This window comes from Argiope bruennichi, chromosome 7, assembly GCF_947563725.1.
Source record: "Argiope bruennichi chromosome 7, qqArgBrue1.1, whole genome shotgun sequence".
NCBI classification, from domain to species: domain Eukaryota; kingdom Metazoa; phylum Arthropoda; class Arachnida; order Araneae; family Araneidae; genus Argiope; species Argiope bruennichi.
Genome location: NC_079157.1, coordinates 78,242,760 through 78,258,750, shown reverse-complemented (window position 1 = coordinate 78,258,750; position 15,991 = coordinate 78,242,760). Strand labels below are relative to the sequence as shown.

The 15,991-nt window shown below is 27.7% G+C and overlaps 1 protein-coding gene across 1 annotated transcript; it reads right to left on the bottom strand.

Moving 5' to 3' along the window:
* Positions 1 to 1,956: 1,956 nt before the first annotated feature.
* Positions 1,957 to 14,415, bottom strand: LOC129975865 (selenoprotein S-like). Its single transcript, XM_056089114.1, has 6 exons — positions 14,282 to 14,415; positions 13,550 to 13,625; positions 9,502 to 9,645; positions 7,705 to 7,811; positions 3,881 to 4,098; positions 1,957 to 2,215 (listed from the first exon to the last, which is right to left on the bottom strand). Exons 2-5 carry the CDS (start codon positions 13,602 to 13,604, stop codon positions 3,916 to 3,918), a joined length of 489 nt encoding a protein of 162 aa, XP_055945089.1. The 5' UTR covers positions 13,605 to 13,625; positions 14,282 to 14,415; the 3' UTR covers positions 1,957 to 2,215; positions 3,881 to 3,915.
* Between the last annotated feature and the right edge of the window lie 1,576 nt (positions 14,416 to 15,991).

The window sequence follows — 15,991 nt, the reverse complement described above, 5'->3', positions numbered from 1 at the left end:
CTTGGTTTAAATGGAACTGCAAAGTATCTTATAACAAGCAGAATAAAAATGTCACATTTCTTGATATAAATGTAAAAAATAGACCTAAGTATATATTTTTTAATTAACATTCATCCAAGCATATCCTCTTCAGTGTTTTATTTCCATCACTGAAAAAGTAGAACAAGAAATACAATGGTTGATAGATTAGCCCCTTGACCGATGAATGTAATCCCTATAATTATATAAGGACATCTAAGCTATAGCATTTTAAATTACTAAATACTTTCACTTAATTGTCGATTTAGAGCTAAAAATTCAGTTTTTGAATACATGTGCCAGATGCATTATTATATGCAAAGAGTTTAAACATACATAATAGATAACATCATAACAGGCGATTTCTAAAAATATTTAATTATCCAGAAATATCTTGTAATAATATGCTATTTAAAATTTTAAAACTGAAAATCTGTTTTGGAAAAATTAAACTAATATTACTGATGAATTGAGATTTTATGCAGCCTTTATAAATTTCATTAAAATATTGTTTTATTCTAAAATTAAGAGCAACAGGAGAGTTGTAATGGTACTGATAGTACTGGGAATTTTGAAGTTTTCTTAAAAAGTATTGAGGATTTTGTTTTCTTATCTAAAAAATCATTGCCATTGCTTGAAAAACAGTACACCATTTGTAACTATTATGTCACATAGGCTCATCCAGTTTGTACGAAAAAATACCAAAATTGGAATAACGACTACAAGCTATTTGAATATTTGTGGGACTACTGAAATGAAAAAAATATGCTTTAGCTGAGTGTTTTTCAGAAGAATACTACAAAAAAATATATGTAGCATGTCTAAAAATTTTGATGATTTAAAATCTGCATCTTTAAATCCATGTTACAATACAATATATGAAAAGCAAATACTTGATGGGCTTTGGAATTAAAAAGTTGAAGTAAAAGTTCCCAGAAAAAAATTAAAATGTATATAATTCTTTTGCAATTTAATAAAGAAATTCGTTGAGATAATTTCTATTCTAATGTTCTGAGGTCTAGAGAATTTTCTGATTTTTGAGAAGTTGTAAAAAATTTTGTATCATATGGCTGTAGAAAGTTGATTTAGTATCAACAAAGATATGCTTGTTAAAAATCCGAAAGGTATTTTAAATGCTCCAATCTCAAGAGATTTGCTACAGGTTGTCAAATTAGCAAAGTTAACTTTGTTATCTAGTAAATATATATATAAAAAAAAGCTGAAAAATCTGTAAAAAGTGATGCTCAAATATATAAAATAGTAGAAACTTTTTTTTTATTGTGAAGTAATTATTAAATGGTTTGTATCATGAAAGAAAGCTATTTTTCGTTTTACTTCAACCGAACCTTTAATTTTGCTGACTTCAGGCTCTTTAATTCATATCTCTTCCCCCTTGCCCTTTAACATATTAAGTTTGTCTTTTTAAAATCTAGGCAATAATTTTTCCTCTGTATATAGATACAAGCATTTGTTTAATATATATTATTTCCGATAATGAATGGCTTACTCCCCTTACTTTTTTCACTGATAAAAACTATGGAGTATTATTATGCTGTTATAACTAGCACATGAGTGCTGTCTGCATATTTCTTTTTGTACTGCATACACAGAGAGAAAACAGGGAATTTTTCCAGATTTGAGCAGGAACCCTTGGTAAATATGCAATTAAGAAAGTGTATGTAATGGGGAAGGATTGTAGACCTCATTTTATAATACAAATTGCAGTATTATGAAAATAGGGGCAGGGATTTTTCTCTTAATATCAATTTGATTAAAGGAAATTTAAAGCCCTGTGTACCAAAATACAAAATTTTTAAAAACACCATATGTAAATATATCGCATATCCTTTTGATTTTATATAAATACAAATAAAATATATCTCATTAGAATAAATAATTAAGTATTTGATGAGTTGATTGACTTATAAAACTGATAAGAACTATTATGAAAACTTTATTACAAAAATATATAAATACATATCACAGTTGCAGCTCATCAACTACAAGTCCTGGTCAATTCCATTTAAACATGCAGCATCATAAGACAGCCCTCTTGTATGAGTATATAGGCATTAATAAATTAACACACTAATAGTAAAAAATATCCACCTTTCACCAATCCAAAAGGCTTAGAGGGATGTCACTGTAACTGGATATGCTTAGTCTTGCATGTAACAGGAGTCCATTCATAAAAATGCTATAAAGAAGACAAAACTGAATTAATTTTCTACAATAAATCTAACATTAAACTGATTTTTTCAGCAACGTTTAAAATTCCAAATTAATAAACTGTAAATCTTTTTAACTATGCATTTTATTTAATTTGAACCATTTAAAATTAAGACATAAAAAAAAGGAATATTAAATCAAATTCTTAAATACAAATGGCTCAATGAATTCTAAATACTATACTGTGTTTCAAAACTTTAAGACTTAATAAATAAAATAAATATTTATTCTAGACTTCAGCAAATTATACCTACATCTTTTTACATTAAAAATAGAGAACTATAGAATTTGAAAAATTTTTTTTTTGTCTTCATGAGCATGACATTTTTAATAATATAAGCATGAAATAAATATAATTAATCAATTCTAAAATTATATAACTGTAACTTATAATTGATATGAATTTTTTTTATTAAGAAATATCACATAATGCATATATTATAAAGAACATAAGAAAAAATTGAAAAGTTATTGTCATTACTTAAAAATAAGATAATTCAAAAGGAATAATTTTAATATACGTAGACAACATTTGTTTGTATAGGATGACTAATGCCATTCAGGTTTAGATCATATCTACAGAATTCACTAAAACATTGATATTTTTTAAAAAGTAAACTAATAAGAAGATAAAAGAAAAACAAATAATATATAATTACAATTAACAATAGTTTCATAATAATTAAAATACACTTAATAATATTGCATGTCTATCTGTGTATTCTTTAACACATCTCTCTCTGGAAAAAGGCAGATATTTGAGCATACAAAAAAGGTAAGGTAACTTTGTTATTTCCAAAGGTAAAAGAGTTTAACTAATCCTGTTTTGACATAATACGAGTGTGATTTAGGAACAAATCTCAACATTTTGAACCATAGTCAGATAACATGGCTAGTATCTGAGCTAGCAACATCTTTCCATTCTTCTATGCCACAATAGAAGGAATATGTCAGATTTAACATGCTCCAGGACCACACTTATAGCTAAAAGATGAAATATTTTCTCCAATGAGAAGTTGGATCATAATGTGTTGCTTCACACTAGTAGAGCATAAACTTTAATTCAAAACATAAAACCACACAGCTATTGTGAAATATCTTTTATTCACACGTAAAATATCATCGTGTTCATATGTGAACTGCACTTGTACATACTTTTATTATTCTCCATTTGTACAGCCATGAATGAATTTTGAGTGGATTTTTTAAACACTTACAATATTTATAATTCTTTATTATTAAATATTTACAATTCTTCATTAAAGACACTTAAAAAAAGTAAATGTGTACCGAAAAAAAAAAAAAAAAAAAAGAAGGAAAGAAAAGGAAGAACGAATGAAAGAAAAGTATATTTTAGAATTCTGAACATTGTGTCTAATGATCATTATCTTACATATCTAAATCTAAATGTATACCTGAATCTTCTTTATTCATTGAATACCAGAACAGTATTTTCATTTTACTAAAAGAAAATATTCACAATTGTCTACAATAATCTGTTTACACACATTTTGCACAAAAATCTTTCTATTCCAATATTTTAAATGTTTGGTTAGTTTCAAAAGTATGCATTAGATAGTTTTATCTATTAATAAATAAAACTAGCAACTATTCAATATAATATTTCACTTACCAATCAATGAACTCAAGTTACATGGATCTTTAACCTCATCCCCCACCACCACCAGGTCCCCCTCGTCTAGAAGGCCTGTAACATGAACTACTACTTCCTCCTCCCATTAATGGATTGTAATCTTGTCTTAAAGCTGAAGAATTTTTACTTGGCTTGGGTTTACCATAAACAAGACTTTCCATCTCAGCAAGTTTTTCCTCTCGTTTCTTTCTTTCTTTCTGTAAAGAGGAAAAATAATAGTTCAGTCATATTACATTATTTTAACATCATATCATTTTTTCAAAGAATTTTTTCATATGATTTATTTTAATGGAAAATTTAGTGCAATGATTATAATAACAGGGGTGTTTGTGGGACCCCAAAAAATCCCCTGAAACTTTTACGGACTTACTACCGGCATTTTGGAGTTTCGAGAAGGGGGGGGGGGGAATGAAAAATTACAATTATGAAGTATTGAATGACCTAATTATAAAAGTTCAATGAATTACTTTTTTTGCAAAATTAATAACCATAAATTTTCAAACATATAAACTACTACATTTTATGCAAATCTTTTAAATTACCTGAATTAATTCTTTTAAAAAAAATTATCTAATTTCTGCTGCTTTTTTTTTATTTTCTGATGTTTGTGGGCTTGTCTTTCTTTTGTGGTGAACTTCATAATTGCAGGAAGGTTGACTTTTATTTTCCTCATTTACAGTTGAAGAAATTTCCTCGAGAACTGCACATGCAGAGGTAGAAGCAGTTTGCTTTTCTGCTAATGTAGAAGGTTTTTCAGAGACTTTTATAGGTGACTCATCTGAAATACATGTTTTTAAGTCCTCTTGATATGTTTTCCAACTTCTGTTCATATTCAGTAAGAGATCTTTGTGAATTGGATCAGTCATTGGATTTTTTGAGCCATATTTTTCACATGAGGTTTCTTTAGAAGCCATTAAATCATATTTAATAGTCTGCACTGCATCTAGGGAATCAATCTTAAGAGAGGTTCTATAGTCAGTGACAAGTGTATCCATTAAGTTGAATGCACTTTCCACTAATGGGCCATGGAAGCAGCTAAGGCAGGCTTTGACCAATTTAGCCAATGTAGGATACTTATAATCATTTGTGAAATCATCTTTTAAATTAAAAACTTTAGACCAATATTTATCAATTGTACACTTGACTTGATTTCCACTTTCATCAGATGTGTAGAGCATTTCTTTGGTGATATCAATATCACTCTGGTATAACCTTATTTCAGCTTCTACTTTTGACTTTTCATTATCACTAAAAATATGGGACATAAAAGATGATAATTTTTCAAAAGCTAATATTGTACTGGTTTTACCTCTTAGCTCTGGATCTAATGCTGTAAAACTAATTAGATATGAATTTTTAAGGGGTAATTTCTGTTTCATATGCTGAAATTTCTAAATGAAATTCTCTTGCGTACATAAATAAAAAAATATTTCAATAAGCGAAACGAAAAATTTACACGTGCATCAATAAATGAAACGAAAATTTTACACAGCGAAGAAAAAAAAGTTGCGAAGCGATCAATGACAAATAGCTAATACGGCGAAAAATCCCCCTTCTCTACTTATTGGCGCCACGCCAGGAGAGATAAGACCTTTGAACCCAGAGTCACGTTATCGCACATCTGGTCGAACGAAGTCTCCCCCTTTTTTTTCTGCCACGCCTACTTGCCGAAAAGAATCCAGAAGAGAATGTCCGAGAACCGGGGGAATGAGTCATAACTCGCAATAAGGAAAGAACAAAAAAGAAGTTTTTCCCCCCTTTTCACGCATTATCACTGCCTTTGGAGAAAGAAAGGAAAAGTTTTCACCACACACACTGACCTTGCGTTTTCTGCTTTAAAAGCAAACAAAATTACCCAGATCAAAATAAATAATTCATTATTATTCCTACTTCCTTTTGAACGACGATCCCCGGAAATTCCGGGGATCGAAGTTCAAAATCCCCGGAATTCCGGGGTTTCCCCGGAGCACAAACACCCCTGTAATAAAAATATTTTCTAGAAACTGAAGTCTCAGTTTGATTTTAAAAATTAATTTGATCAAGTTAATTGTAAGTTTTTTAAAGATGGTTTCTTTTAAAAAGTTATATATTGCAATGATTCGTATGAGACACAAATTGTGGATAATTCTATTTCTATCATGACCCCTACAACTTCAAATTATGTTTAAACATTTATATATACAATCGAATTTTTATATATTGAAACTCCTGGGAAAAAATTCAGTATACAGAAATTTCAGCATGAAAAACATGCTAAAAATTTATTATCATTTACTTACAAATAATGATTAAGTGCAATTTCTTAGGATTTCTTTCTTAACAATTAATTAACCAAAGTCTTAACAACTAATATCAAAAAAGGGATTCAAAAATTGTACAAATAAAGACTTCAAAATGTTGGTATTGTTCATGTCACAATTGAATACTTTTTTGTATGATTTTTATTTTTCATGCTGGTTTTTACATATTTTAAGTAGAATTTTTCTTCCAAATTTTTTCCCCACAGAATTTTAAACATAAACTATATTTAAAATAAGAATTTTGCTGCAAGTAAAGAAAGATTGAGCAGAGGTTTAAAATAACTCGCAACTCATCAGCAAGTGCTTGTAGTTTTTTTTCCTCCTTTCTTCCCCCCACCTTTTTTTTTCAATGACATTTGTTTTTTCAAGAATTTGTATTTAGTAAGAATTGGTAAAAATTTTCTTTTCCTCATTTAAATTATATTCCTCATCCTGAAGGAAATCAATGAACACTTTTTAACAGCAATATATATACACATCTTTTCAGCAAACATTTTTGTAAATCAATATGTAAAAACTGATTTTGTTTTTTTATAATAGAATAGAATTAATTGTTTTTTTATAATAGAATTTTTTATAATAGAAAAAGAATAATGGAAAATTCCAAGAAAGACTTTCAATGCATGGGAGTTTGATATATGAGAATTCCAATATCTATTACATATCGAGTTTACCAGAATACTATAAACTTGTTTTTACATAATGAAAACAGGCAAATTAATTTATGCAAAAGGAAGTCATTTATCTCTATCTTGTTGATAAAAATATTCTTTACATATGCATAAAAGTTGACCAATTTGTAATGGATCATCACAGCTGGTTGATGATGTAGTTCAATCATAATCAGAAATGATAATTATGTTGCAAGTTTTAACTACAGTACACTCCCGATTATCCGCGGAATTGGGTGGCGCGGCCGCCGCGGATAACAAAAATCGCAGATAATCCGAAAAAAGCTAAAAACGGGTATAGCAAAAAAGAAAACAGTCATTCCAACTTTGAAAAATCGTTTTATGTACAATAAAATGTAAAATAAACAGCAGGAAAGGTTTAACTAACGCTTAATATTTTAGTATATCACTCAAAACTAACCTAAAATTCATTTTGTTAATGAAAACAGAAAAGTGCCTAGTATTTATGAGAGGTGTCAAGGATACACAGAAAAATTAATACATATGTACTGTTTTAATACTATAATGTATTATGTAATTACAAAAGCATAACTGTAAAACTACACCTTTTTGAAGAAATCAGTCATTTGTGTTTGCTTCTTGCTTTGGAAGCATTTTCTCTTTGCTTGGAAGCAAAAATAAGACTTAGTGTGGCAGGCGCGGATAATCGGGAGTCTACTGTATTAAAAATTGTTTAGACAATTGTCAGGATATAATTCTTCCAAACTGCCTGCAACATGATATATATTTTTTTAAAAAGGGGGTAAGAATGAAATTCTTTTCCAAACAATATTTAGATGATATGGAAATCAAAGAATAAACAAATTATTACTTCTTTCATTTTCTCCTCATATTCTCGAGCTAAGCGCTCATGCTCTTCAGCCATTCGCTGGCGAGCTCTTGCCATTGCTTCTTCTCTAGCAATTATGCGGGATGGGTCTAAATTTACAAAACATTAAATGTTACAAAAGGAATTTTTTTACTGAATAATTTTAAAATATACATATTTAATTGTAAAATAGAATTGACTTTTAAGCCACAGAAAAATAATACACAAATAAAAGTACAGAGAAATCATTAAATTAAAACATCTTTAATTCAAATTTCTGAGAAATTCAAATTTCTGAGAAATTCAAATATTCTTTTATAATTTCCTATTAATACAATGTTAAAATATTTTTCTATAGCATAATTCATTTTTATTAATTTGAAGTAATTTTTTTTTGTTTTGTTTCTTCTTGTGTTAGTTGAATATTTTCATACCTAGAGTACTTAATTATCATGAAAAAATAGACTGAAAGAACCAACTTTGACAGAACTACACTTGTAGTCACAAAAACCCATACCAAATTTTATATATTTAAGTTATTGCATTTTTGAGTAATCACATTTATATGTTTCTGAGAATAGATGGTAAACCACTAGTAGGATTTGACTTAAAATTTGATAGGTGTCTATATTAAAGATGTTGAATTTTATTCATCTAGTCATCTTAGTTTATGTAATTATCGTGTTAACTTATATTCAAATAGCCAGACAGACTTTCTCTGAATGAATTTTGCTCAAAATTTAGTGCAAAGACTACGTACTAAAATTCATCCATCTAACTTAAAGAATTTGCCATAGACAGACAGACATTTTCCAAACTCGGAAAAATTATAACATGTAGATTCATCAAAACCTCGAGTTTCGATTTTTTGATGATTACAATACTTTCTCCATAGTTCATTTACAAGAAAGAATAAAAAAACTAATAAATAAAAAAAGAATAAAAGCTTTTTCATTTAAAAAAATACACTGAAAATATTGGATATGAATTGTACTATTTATTTTTGTTTAATTATATTATTCAAGTTTCTACACTATTTATTAAATTACTTTTTATTATATTTATTATTATTTTGATCATAAAAAATAATTTTTACTCATTATCATTTGTTTAAATTATTCAATATTAAAAATAAATCTTTACTTTCATTTCTAATTGAAAATTCCCATTTTTTCAATGTATTTATTTTTATATTCAGATTTTCTTAAATCTTTGTGTAGATCCAATTTTTGTCTTAGTTTTCTTAATTCTAATTAGTTATGAAACTATATAAATAGCTGTGTATTCGAAACAGAGGTAGCCAATAGTATGTAAGTATTAACTAATTAGTATATTAAGTAAGTATTAATATTTTAAGCAAAAGTTGAATCCTTATCTTCGATCTTTTATGAACGGACCTTTGATCCAATCACATCTATTGCTTTAATTATTAAAATATAACTTAACTTTACTTTGAAAAGGAATTATAAATTAAAAGATAGTCTATTTTCATTTTTGAAATTTATGATTTACTATTAAGCCTTAACAAATATATTCTATTGGGCTGCTCTCAAATTTGCATTTGACTCTATTGATAGTATGAGCACAAATTTAAATAAAAAGGAAGGAAAAAAAAAATTAAATCCTCATTCCTTTATTTTTGTGACTGGATAAGGAAAGAAAGCATCTAACATTTCTCCATAATACTTCATAAAAGAGCAAATTTGTTTTATATAACTATCCATCAATAGTGAAGAATATATTATTTTTTACATTTAATTAATTAAACTGTTCTTATTTAGATCAAAACAATTTGATTACCTTTCTTATATTCAGCTTCTTTCTCTTGTTCTTCTACTCTTTCTTGCCATTTTTTATACTTTGGATAAAAATGACTCCAGAGCAAGTTTAATACAATTAAAATGAAAAGAATAGTCCATCCATAGTTACTTAAAATTCCAGTCACTGAAAAATAAAATATTTTTGATAATTCCATCTAAAAATTTTATTTTCTATCAGTTGAAATATTCCAAAAAAATTAAAAAGAAATACACATTTATAATATATTAATCCATTAATATTTTGCGAAATCTCTTGTTCAAAGCGCACCAACATTCAAAGTGTAAACTTGAATTACTTATTGATGACTGTCATTTAATTATGACAGTCATCAATAAGTAATTTAGAAAGTCTGCCTTGCATTTCAGTAATCCTCAATAGATAATTCAAGTTTTTAAATATATTATTATATTTAATGGTGGTCACCAATAAGCATATAAATATCCAACAGTAATTTTATATTTTTTAAATCAATCTTTTTCTATTTTTTTTTATTTTTTATAATAGACATTCATAATTAATTGGTTAAAATATTAAATAGACGTAGGAAATTATCTACACAAATACAAATTTTCATACAATGCAGTCAATTCATACAATTTTCATACCTTGATGCGATTTCTATTCTTTTACACTAGAGAATTCCCTGTGAAGTTATTTGAAAAGCCACCGTTATGAAGACCATTGACTTGATTTTGAAATATTTTCATGCTATCATGTATCAACTGAATGAAACTAGCCTCAATCGTTTTCTCTTTTCAGATCACAGCAACCACAGCCTCTCTCAATTCCCTGCTTGACACAGCTAAATTTTGTATATTAATTTTGGAGTTTTATTATTACTTAGAGTATGTAACAGAGTTTTGAAACAGCTTACATATAATCTAGGTAAGAAATATGCTTATACATATTACAGAATCTAGAGTACTTTTTTTCTTATTTGATGGCCCCATGTAAAAGCATGATTGCAGATGCTGTTTTTCTTCTTACATCTACTGACAAGTCACGACAGAAATTATTTTGTCATCAGCAAGACTGCATTACAAGTTAAAAAAAAAAAAAAACTGTAGCAAAAATTACTGTAAATAAAATGATTGAAATAGAAATCTGTACAATTTATTAAAATAAATTGAAAAGAAAAAGGTATTACCATAAATATATTTAACTTTAAAAAAATGTGTTAAAGATATCAAATATGATAGTGCAATAAAATGCACTTTAAAAATATAATTGTTTTGCAGAAAAAAATTCAGCCCTAAATTTAACAGACAAAAGTTTACAGTTTAGTTTTAAGTTACAACCTCTTCCCCCCCCCCACATACTAATATGGAGTTGTAGTTTTTTTTACTAATATAGTACATAAATGAAACATTAAATTTGTATCATAAAACACTAATTTATAAACAATTAATTTAAATATGGTTTGAACGTAAGAGATAATTTAAGAGAACTTTTTCACTAATTAGTTTATTTATATTAAAGAGCTATAATATTTTTATATTATTGTATGTGTTTATACAGTATTTTCTCTAAAGTTTTATATACTCCCTGTTTGGTATTTACATAATGTCTAGCCTCTAAACATTAGCCTTGCACTTATACTTCGCTATTTCAAAATTCAGAGTGGAAGGAGTGTTTTATTTCATTAATTTTCAATTACCAAAATTTTATTTAATTAACACCGAATGTCTGTTGATCTTCTTCCATTTCTTTTTTTTATAATTTTAACAAGCCAATTGATAAGTTATCGTTTTAATTCATATAATGAAAGGCCATAATTCAGGGGTGTTTGTGGGACCCCAAAAAATCCCCTGAAACTTTTACGGACTTACTACCGACATTTTGGAGTTTCGAGAAGGGGGGGGGGGATGAAAAATTACGATTATGAAGTATTGAATTACCTAATTATAAAAGTTCAATGAATTACTTTTTTTGCAAAATTAAGACCTTTGAACCCAGGTCACGTGATCGCACATCTGGTCGAACGAAGTCTCTCCCTTTTTTTTCTGCCGCGCCTACTTGCCGAAAAGAATCCAGAAGAGAATGTCCGAGAACCGGGGGAATGAGTCATAACTCGCAATAAGGAAAGAACAAAAAAGAAGTTTTCCCCCCCTTTTCATGCATTATCACTGCCTTTGGAGAAAGAAAGGAAAAGTTTTCACCACACACACTGACCTTGCGTTTTCTGCTTTCAAAGCAAACAAAATTACCCAGATCAAAATAAATAATTCATTATTATTCCTACTTCCTTTTGAACGACGATCCCCGGAATTTCCGGGTATCGAAGTTCAAAATCCCCGGAATTCCGGGGTTTCCCCGGAGCACAAACACCCCTGATAATTATTAGATGGATAATTTAACTTTTATGATAATAATTCATATCTTTTGGGTGGCATTTATTTATACAAGTTAACACTCAACATTACTGGTCAAATGGTCATTTTCCAATAGCAGTTCCAATGTACCGGCAAATATGAGAGTATGTTTAGCATTAAGTAAATTTATTCAAATGTCGTGTTTAATGTTAAAATTATTGTTGAAACATAACTTAAATAAGTATCAAGGTATTTACAGTAACAGGAAAAAAAAGAGTATTCAATAGTTAACCCCTTAATTAAAAAATAATAATGTATCACAATTTTTTTTAGATCACAGATAAGAGGATTTTAGAATTAAAGAAAGACTTTACTTTTATAAAATAAAAATTAAGATAGTTTCTTTAGTCTTTAAATCACAAAGAACATAAAAATATCTTCTTTTTTTCCCCATTACATTTGAGTAACATTTTTTTAATAAATTATACCAATGATTGTAAAAAAAAAAAGAAAGAAAAAAAAACATCCTCTAAGCTTTTATTACAATTAGATCACAAGCACAATAACAAAAATTAAAATTAAATTGCCACTTTCAGCTTTCAAATTTATGTCATAAATACAGAGATATGTGAGCTTCAATAAGATAAAGGCTTCTATTCGGTCACAAGCACAAGTAAAGTTACAAAGAATTTAAGAATTTTACAACTGCAACATATTAGAAATTTTTAATATCTGATATCTAGAATTGCTAAGAAAACCCTTCTGACTGAAAGTATTTCGAATACCTGAATAAATATTTTAAGTCAATTTATTTTAATTTATTAGTGACTAATGGTTTATTTTATGATTTATTTCCTAAATTTAGAGTCACAATTTTCTGAATTAAAATAAGTTAAAACTTTTTTTTGATCAAATGCAATTGACAGAGAATGGAAGAAGTTTAATTCTCTGAGAATCTAATTTCTTAGATATAGCTTCATGCAAGAAAAATTAAATCTTAAAATAAATTAACAAGAATAAGGTTGGAAAAGGTATTTTATAAAATAAATTAACAAGACTTTTGTTATATCTAATTATATCTCTAAAAGAATGCATGTTTAAGAAAATATAAATACAGTGAATCTAATTTTTAAAACAGAAAATGATAATTTCTGTTATTCAGAATTAAAGCCTGATTTAGCTTAAAGGCCTGTCAATTTCATACCATTAATAGATCTAAATGAACTTGATTTGATCAACCTCTATTCAACAAAATTAAAGTGTTTACAAACTACAAGAGTTATAGCACATTACACCACTTTAACATGATATTCAATAATGCTGTTTTCTTATTAGTAATTTCTATTTGTTGTTAAATTAAAATTCCTTATTTCACTTTTTTCAATTTGGCCTTAAGTTTATCTGAAAGAGAGTGCATTTTATAATTATTATGCTTCTATTCTATATGTACGTTATAAATCATAACTTCTAATATAATCCACTGAACTCTAGAATTATTTATGTAATCATTTTTACCAAAATAATTAATATAGTTATATTAAAATAAAATTGTTATGCACTACAGATTTACAGAAACCTATTCATAAAACAGTGATACTTTCATAATGCTCCGCTTATTAGCACATTTACATGACATAAGCTATTTCATTTGACAATCACAGACCAACATTAATTTAAAACACAATTTAAAAAAAACAAAAATGAAAAACAATTACCTTGATCGAATACAGACTGTACTGGATCAGGTGTAGGATTTGGTGGTACATCCATTATAATCTAGTAATCATTCCACTAAATAACAAATATTGAAAAAAATTAATGACATTATATTAGATATGAAAGTAAATTATATACAATTATACTATTGAAAGCAAAATGTCCATATTTATTTTATTCACTTCATAGATTTTCTACGAATTCAAAAAATTCTGCGCAAAAATTTATTTTTTTATGAAATGATACAAGATTTGTTAATCAATAATTCTTGGTTTACTAAATATGACCTAATACTTATTCTTTAGGACGTAAAAACTTAAGCTTAAGATACATCCATTATAAATTATAATGTTTTAGATTTAATTCTTACAAAATAAAACTAAAATTATGAAATCAACATACAAGAGTCATTAGTCATATCAATGTTAGTATGAGACACTTCGAATTTCACACATTTAAAGAGTATTATGTACATAGTTTTATTTTCTACGACTTATGATTAAATTAAAAGATAATTTCAAAGAAACTACACGAGGACTCTTTGAAATCATTTAAAAAAATAATGTATAAATGAAAACGAAAATCAATATTAAGATTTCAAAATGTCAAATTGAATTATGAATTAGTTTCGATTTATTAAGTAAATTAATTCCTCTATTATTAAGACATTCCAGAAAAAGAATTAATATAACAAATAATAGTGCAAAAATATTGGGTGCATGACACTATACCTGAAAAAATTTATAAACAGAATGAAAAATCTGAAAACAGGAAAATTAAACGAAGTTCATTAGTCAGCAATGGATTATATCAAAATATGGACTTTTCTTAGCGTTGCCAGTTTCCTTTCACTCATTTCTCTTACCAGAGCTGAAAAAGCAACTGCACGTCTCTCATCTCAGCATTTTGGTAGAAAAAATTCAAATATAGAACATTTGTCTAAAATATATATTATATTGTTAGCTAATCTTGACTAGCAAGGGAGCATGATGTAGTTAACAAAAGAAAGTTATCTGGTAAAAAAAAAGACATAACTACATAAAAAAAAAATGTTATTTCAATATGCTGCATATTATTAAAACATATTCCTCAGCGGTTTGTTAAAAATTTTGAAAAAAAAAAAAAAACCCTAATTAAATTTTTTTTTTTATAGTTTAATCATTGAGCATATCATTATTCTTAAAAAGGGAGCTGGTTGAGAAAATACATAACATGAGAAAAATCTACAATCTTTTGTCTCATTTTATATATATATATATATATAAATCTCATGTCACGGTGTTTGTGTTTGTACTCCTCCGAAACGGCTCGACAGATTTTCATGAAATTGAAATGAGAATAGGTTGTAAAGTATATTTCATAACTCTAGGTAATTAGGGTGTTCCTATCCACGTTCACCGTACGCTGAGGAGATCAACGCTTGCTTGAGATCATCGCCATTGTGACGTAATATTGAAACAGTCCAGCTAAAAATAAACATGCGCGTCCACATGCTACAAGATCCATCTGTTGACACATTCTCGGACCAATTGTTAGATATCGGCGATGGAAAAGTTGCTGTCTAATAAAATACTGGATGCATAAAATTGCCCTAATTTTTACTAATTTCTGCACTATCGTTGATTCGCAAAATGCTCTCATTGACCGCATATTTCCCGATGTACGCACATAGTACATAAAGCATGCGTGGCTGGCAGAAAGAGCCCTTTTGGCATCAAAAAATGTGGACGTCGATGATTTAAACTTCAAGATACAGCAGTCGTTGCCAGGCTACTTGGTAGAGATGCATAATCCACGATTATTTTAATAACAAATAATATTGCTATTGTTATTTTTAAATATGCGTTCCAAATATCTGTTATTTCAATCATATTATTAATTAAAAATTATTACTTAATATTAAATATATAATTTATTAATTGTAATTAATACTTAATTTACTAATTTAATTAACGTGTGATTGAATTAATTTATCTGTTTCAGCTTATTTCTTAAATTTTATTTTTTTCTCAAAACTATTTATTTAATTTATTTATTAGAGTGAAGCATTTTCTGGAAAAGATGAGTTAAAAATATATGTAATTTCTTTAAAATGTTTACTTTAGTCCTATATTCTACCAATAGATGGCGCCAGCAGTAAACAGAGTACATGCAATCAAAGTCAATCATGTCCCGAAAATTAAAAATGATCTGTATAGAATAGTGCATCATCAAATACGAATATCGGTCACTCCCGTAAAGTGGAGCGGTGACTTCGCACTTTCCGGTGAAATCCCCGCTCCGATAAATTTCAGTGATATGCAATTCAATGATACGATACGATAATTCCAATAACCGGTCTGTTCACTTTTCAATCCAATCACAGATTTCTTTCGAGAGCATCCATTGGACAGATCGTATCGATTGTTACTTTACAGTAAAGTCACCGCTCCGGCAAATTT